This window comes from Macrobrachium nipponense, chromosome 23, assembly GCF_015104395.2.
Source record: "Macrobrachium nipponense isolate FS-2020 chromosome 23, ASM1510439v2, whole genome shotgun sequence".
Taxonomy (NCBI): Eukaryota; Metazoa; Arthropoda; class Malacostraca; order Decapoda; family Palaemonidae; genus Macrobrachium; species Macrobrachium nipponense.
This window is the reverse complement of record NC_061090.1, coordinates 25,984,825-25,992,258: the sequence shown is the minus strand read 5'-3', so window position 1 is coordinate 25,992,258 and position 7,434 is coordinate 25,984,825. Positions and strand designations below refer to the sequence as shown.

Sequence of the window (7,434 nt, the reverse complement as noted above, 5' to 3'; positions counted from 1 at the left end):
TAGGACTGAATGACTAACAAATCTGAAATTGAAAAGTCTTATACAATACATAAAGCAGTCATTGTAAAAAGGTAGGAGGAACAAGAAATTGTTTCAAGAATTACAGGGTCTACGCTCATCAGAGAAATCCATAACGTCTCAACATAATGTTTAAAGGCGATATATGTTAATGCAGAACTTGCAAATAATAGCAATGCAACCTAATGAACTTGAACAAACAATTATCAATACCAAACATTTTATCATATTTTTGAATTCCATCCAAGTGTACAAATCGAATTCCCTTGATTGAACTACATAGACAAGTGCTTGAGTTGGCATAAGGTCCGTTTAGATTAAGCTCATGTCCACTGATGGCACATTTCTAGTTCATGGTAGTATGAGGAGGCTCTGTATACTAGACAAAAGCTAAAACAACTTTATAAGACAATACATTGACAACGAATAAAAAGCACTATTACAAGTATTACAAAATAGAAAGAGCCGCGATATAGCTTTCACCTTGATCGAAAACTACTACTAATTTGTTTACGATATCGGTTGGCTTTCAAGTTGTGGGCAAAGGCGGCAAGGTGGTGACATACCTACCGATTTGATTTTATTTCAATAGGACTCAACAAATGGAATGGAACCTTTAGAACTTGTCAGGTAATACTTGTTTGGGATAAGTCCCTAGCTTGCGTATATGAAAGTACCAAAGGTTAGTATTTAATTAGTAGGCCTAGTCTAGGTAGGCCTGCTTTAGCATACCCTAGGCTAGCTACTGATGACGAGTACGGGTCGTTTCGGCAACTTCCAGTTTACGTGCAAAAAGGGTTTCATGGTTAACCCTTGTGGATGTTCGTAAAATATATATAATAATGACAGTAGATACCATTAACATAACATCCGCTTAGGCCTGTTTGCCAATTTAGGCATACCTAGTAGAGTAAAACACTGCATGGCCTGGATCAACTCAACGACGATCATAGCATGCCACCCTCCGAAAAAGTACTTATAACGCGTCCTGACACCGTAGATGGGCATCAGTCACGACTTGTTGTTGGTGAGAAACGGAGCTTAAGACCTCTACTCTCCTTTCGAAGTTAGTAACTAGTATTTTCTCCAAAGTTAGAAATTAAGGCCAAATTTAAAGCATTAAACAGAGGGTAGTGAAAAGGGTGTCCAAAGCAGTGCAAATCTCACCAAAATGATTTTGAAATTTTTACTTACACTTCAATATTTTAGAAGATTGACGCCATCTCGATGTTTACGGAGTCGCTTGTGTCAACAAGCTTCCCATTTCCTGTGGTAAATCTGCACACCACTTGTACCCACAGATGCTAGGGCACTTTCATCACAACAATCGGAACACGGTCCCTAACCACGACGTTTTTAAGTGAACAACTGTTTTGGTAGAAGAAAATGACGAAGAGTGCACTACCTAGATAATTTTTTAAATAAATAGTAAAACATCAATATTTTAAATATTTATGATGATTAATTTGAAAATATTCGTTATTGAAAAAGTAACTCGGGTAAAAAACCGCATGGTACAGGGGTGGACCATGTACGATCAATGTGTACAACCCCCAAAAAAGTACATTATAACGCGTCCTGACATCAGAGATGGGCATCAGACACTACTTGTTGGTGAGAAACGGAGCTAAAGACCTCTACTCCGGTGTCAGGACGTGTTATAATGTACTTTTCTTGGGGTTGTACACATTGATCGTACATGGTCCATCCCTGTACCATGCGGTTTTTTACCAACAATTCTGACTCAAATTTAAGTAATTATTTTTCGGAATTAGAGCGTTCTTTTAAGTCCTGTATTATGACGTCACGGCATCTTGACTTTCGTACCTATTGTAAATAATTGCTAGGTATACTCAACTTTCTTGCAGAACAGTTTACCAGTTACCTATTCATGCAGATTGTTATCAGCTATTCATGTAATTGTTATAATCGTAATGCGCATATATATCTTTATTATTTACTTTTTGGATATATGAAGATGTTTTATGCCGGATTACCGCTGTAGTGTGACGCAATAGCTTTAGGTCCCTGGGCCTCGTGTCTGTTTTCGCACTATAAGAAATTATGGGGCCGAATTTGCAATGACCAGAAAGTCGTTAAAAGAGGAAAGTTAGCATTGAGGGGCATATGTTTTGATTGAGAAAAATACAAATTTATACAATAGCTAGCTTGTAAAAAATATTTCATTACAAAAAACTTGATTGACAACTAAGCAGCATACCTACTATGGGTTTCAGAGACAGTGCAGGCACGTTTTTGGGCAATATTTCTGTAACGAACACTCGTATCAGAACGAGATTTTGCTATAGTGCATTACACCCAGTGCCGTAATTTATAAGGGTATTGTGAATCACTAATCATAAAGAATAACGACACTTGTCCTTGTACCAAGAGACAAAAACTCCATTATCCAGAAATGGATACGAACAGGCGTATAAAGCTCCACCTACCCTCTCCCCCCTCCTCCACCGCCACCCCTGTCCTCCTTCCTTCCTTCACCTTCCTTTCTCTCTCTGTTACCAATTGGTATGTGTTCACCCTCCAAACTGGGTATAAGACTTACACAAAATGTGGAAATTGGTGAAATTAGCCTATGTATTGGAAGTATATATATACATAAATATTAAAGTAATTTTATCATTATTTCATTACTATGACAACTAGAATTCATGGAAACAGTTTATAATAATGCATCGGCGTATGTGTGAAGCTCCACTAATGTGGCAACGATGATTTTGCTATTCTTAGCATGCAAACATTAAAGGTTTTATTTATTTCTGGCATACAGTTATTAAAAAAAAAACAAAATACTAATATAGACTTAAATCAATGAAAAGTGCTAGCAAAAAAAAAAAAAATATAATCCACTTATCCGTAGTCTGCTTCGCTATGGTTTTCGGCAGCCAGATGTACGACAAGGTTAAAAACATTGGCTTGTATCTACTTTAGAAATATCTGTCATTTTTCGGGGTAATTTGGTTGCAAAATAGGGATAATATACATGAATTAAATTAACATTTTTAAATAACAAAGTAAATTTGAACTAAATAATGAGTAAAGTAAACAATTTAGGGAATAAAACTTTGCAGTGTCATCATCTGCTGTTTGTAACTGTGTTTGTGGAGTGCGCGATTAGGAACCAGGAACAGCAACTTGGTTAAAGTACAATGTGGAGTGAATTGAGACCAAAATGTGTATAATAACAATCAAATAAGCACTGTGGAGTTTCAGTTGTGATGGCAGTAAGGATAAAACCACCGATTACAAGGTAAAACATGAATTCAGTTCAAACCATGACCCCGGGAATAACTAGTTTCATACTTTCACTAATATAGGCAACAAAATGTTGTTTTATTGTGCTGATTGCAACTCTAATCTTGAGTGAGATCAATAAACGTTACATAAATACGCTAACATTGTTCAAATGAGTGCTGGGAAGGCTGGGAAAGATGGTGTCCATCCGTGAACAGACCCGTCTATCCACACGATAGCCGCCATATTGGATTTCAAAACTGTCGTGAAAACATATTTTACGAAGAGCGCCACATCATATTTTAGCTCATATGGGGCTTTCATATATCACATTGTGTTGACGAAACTTCAATCTTTTGAATGGTATGCTTAGAGTTGTAATTGTATATACTTGTTTCACCAATTAAATATCGAGTGAATAAGACCCGTCCAGTGTGATGATGGTGGATCGTCTGTTCAGCTTATTGGGCTAAAAGTTAGACCACTTAGGGTTTTTGACAGTTTCACGGGCCAGTTTCCTGGGCCTCACAACAACCAAATCCATCTACACAGGTAAGTAGTCCCTTCGCGCCCTAAGTCAGGTTAGGTTGGTTCGTTAGGTTAGGTCACAGCCATTGTTACCACACTGGTTGTCTGTTCTTCAGCCGAAGGTTTGGACATGAAAATTGGCCGATGGTAAGCTTGGCCTGCGAAACTGGAGCCACTCCACCACTTAAGTTCAAACATCAGTATGAGACGTTGGTTGATTAACCTAGGCTGTACCCTAATATTTGTTTTGTTTATAGGCCAGTTGTCCAGTGGTTTGTGCTTGGAGAGCTTGGAAATACTATGGCTAGCCCTTTGGGATGAACATAAAAACAGAAAATATTATATCTTATAAAATACCAAACACAAGGTAGTAAATATAACAGCAGCAACAAAGCAGCCACTTCACACTTCCCAAAAAGCACTTAAATTATACCATTAGGGTAAACAACCGAGTGGACTGGCCAATACACCGATTACCGCGGTTTTGCCCACCCTCTGAAAAAGTGCTTTAACACGTCCTGACACCGGAGATGGTCATCAGTCATGAGTTGTTGGTGGTGATAACAGGAGCTCAAGACCTCTACTCTCCTTTTGAAGTAAGTATTTTTTCCAAAGTTAGAAATTAAGGCCATATTTTAATATTTAAACAGAGGGTAATGAAAAGTGTGGCAGTTTAGAAGATTGACGCCATCTCAATGTTTGCGGAGTCACTTGTGTCAACAAACTTCCCATTTCCCGTGCTAAATCCACACACCGCTTGTACCCATAGACGCTGGGGCACTTTCATCACAACAATTGTAAACCCGACCTCTAACCAGTACTTAATACTACTTATCTAAGGGGACTAAGGCATTCTTTGCAGCGTTTTGCACTCTTCAATTGTTTATCAGTGTTGTCAATTGATATGCGTTTATCCTCCAAACTGGATATAAAACTTACACAAATCTGGTTAGAAGTAAGTGAAATTAGCGTATCTATTTGTAGTATATATACGTAAATATTACAGCAATTTTATCATTACTGCATTACTATGACAACTAGAATTCATGGAAACAGTTTATAAATGCTTCGGCGTATGTGTGAAAGCTCCACTAGATTGGCAACGATGAGTCTTTTTGCCGTCGTCTGCTCGTACTTCAGAAATATCTGTAATTTTTTGGGGTTGATTTGGTTGCAAAAAAGGCATAATAGACATTAATTAAATAAACATTTTGAAGTAAAGTTAAACTAATAATGAGTAAAGTAAACAATTAAGGGAATAAAGCTTTGCACCTCATAGAGAGTGTAGTCGTCTGCTGCTCGTAACTGTGTTTGCGGAGTGAATGCTTAGGAACCAGGAACAGCAACGTGGTTCAAGTGCAATGTGGAGTGAATTAAGACCAAAATGTATATAATTACAATCAAATAAGCACTGTGGAGTTTCAGTTGTGATGGCAGTAAGGATAAAACCACAGATTACAAGGTAAAAATGAATTCAGTTCAAACCCTGACCCCAGGAATAAAAAGTTTCATACTTTCACTAATATAAGCAAAAAAATGTTGTTTTATATTCTTATTACAACTGCAATCTTGAGTAAGATCAATAAACGTTACATATATTCGCTAACATTGTTCAAATGAGTGCTGGGAAAGATGGTGGATTGTCTGTGGTGAGAACGGCCAGCCACATGATTGCCGCCATATTGGATTTCAAAACTGCCTTGAAAATGATATTGTTATGATACAATAAAGTTTCATACATACTTACCTGGCAGATATATACATAGCTATCGACTCCGTCGTCCCGACAGAAATTCAAATTTCGCGGCACTCGCTACAGGTGGGTCAGGTGATCTACCGCCCTGCTCTGGGTGGCAGGACTAGGAACTATTCCCGTTTTCTAATCAGATTCTCTCTTCCACCTGTCTCCTGCGGGGAGGCTGGGTGTCTTCATATTGTATAATCTCTGCAGGTAAGTATGTATGAAACTTTATTGTATCATAACAATATCATTTTCATACATTCAACTTACCTGTCAGATATATACATAGCTGATTGACACCCTTTGGTGGAGGGCAAGAGACAGCTAACTAACTGACTAGACAGGTAAACAACATATGTTGTAGGTATAAATAAACCTTAGTTCCTACCTTATTAGATGGAAGACTTCGTGGCTACTGCCCAGGAGTCTGCTTCATCTCAAGAGCCATAGCGAGATAGTGATCTGTGGCCAAGAGTTCTTGTGGATCTGTCGATGGGGTCTCTTCCACTTACTCGACAGAACCTAACTGGCGTTTGTCAATGGGAGCACATCCGCTTATATGACAACACGCCTTTATTTAAGGAGCACACAACCAATCCCGATCACCCGATCCTAACCCGTGTTAGTTCTAAGATTGCCCAGAGTTATCCCCAAACTCTTAGCAAACAACCACAAACTCGAAACACATACATACAAAAATAAAAATTTTGTACCCCTCTAATAGTCAGCTGTCACTCGATTTCCAAATGCAGCGAAGTGAAGGCCGCTTGTGCGACAACTGACACTCCCATGCACCGAAAACACGAGAACACATCCGACAAGAGGGTTACGTACACAATTTAAGGATTGGTGCTTTCTCCTTTACCCAGAACCGTCTGTGCTGACACAAACGGACCTAAAGAAAAACATTTCTCATACGTGACTCGCACGTCTTTTAAATAATGAGATGCAAACACGGAGTTGCATCTCCAATAAGTTGCGTCCAAAATGTTCTTGAGTGACATATTTCTTTGGAACGCCACAGAGGTTGCGATTGCCCTAACTTCGTGGGCTCTCACTCTTAAAAGATTAAAAGAATCATCTGGACAATTCTTATGAGCTTCCATAATAACACTTCTAACAAAGAAGGCTAAGGCGTTCTTGGACATTGCTCTCTTGGGGTCTTTTACTGAGCACCAAAGACCTTTCTGCGAACCCCCCAACTGCTTCTTCCTGTCCAGATAAAATTTTAGAGCTCTAACTGGGCAAAGGGATCTTTCTGCCTCTCTGCCCACCAAACTAGAAAGTCCTTTCACTTCGAAGCTCCTGGGCCAGGGATTCGAAGGGTTTTCGTTTTTGGCAAGAAAGAGAGACTGAAATGAACAAATTGCAGAGTCTCCTTTGAAGCCAACTCTTGATTCAAGGGCGTGCAACTCACTGACCCTTTTTGCCGTTGCAAGAGACATCAGAAACAAACACTTTCTAGTGATATTACGAAAAGAAGCAGTGTGTAGTGGTTCGAATTCTTCTGAGGATAGAAATTTAAGAACCACATCTAAGTTCCAGCTTGGAACCTTAGGTTCAAGTGACTTTGATGTTTCGAAGGAACGAATGAGGTCGTGCAAATCCTTATCATTCGTTAGATCTAATCCCTTGTTTCTAAAGACTGCTGACAGCATACTCCTGTACCCCTTAATAGTCAGTACCGAGAGATGCGACTTTTCTCTAAGAAACAGAAGGAAATCCGCAATTTCGGTCACAGAGGTACTGGAAGAGGACAGCTTCTTCGACCTGCACCAGTTTCTGAAAACTTCCCACTTCGATTGGTACACTCGCCTAGTAGATGATCTGCGGGCTCTAGCAATTGCGCTTGCTGCCTGGCGAGAAAAACCCTCTCGCTCTGACAAGTCTTTCGA

General features: G+C 39.1%; 1 protein-coding gene across 1 annotated transcript in view; it reads left to right on the top strand.

Moving 5' to 3' along the window:
• Positions 1–502: 502 nt before the first annotated feature.
• LOC135199585 (nucleoporin NUP188-like) overlaps positions 503–7,434 on the top strand; it is a 39,949-nt gene continuing 33,017 nt past the window's right edge. The window contains exon 1 of the mRNA XM_064227743.1: positions 503–648. Coding sequence (XP_064083813.1) covers positions 626–648 — 23 coding nt within the window. The 5' untranslated portion in view covers positions 503–625. The remainder of the gene's footprint in view (positions 649–7,434) is intronic.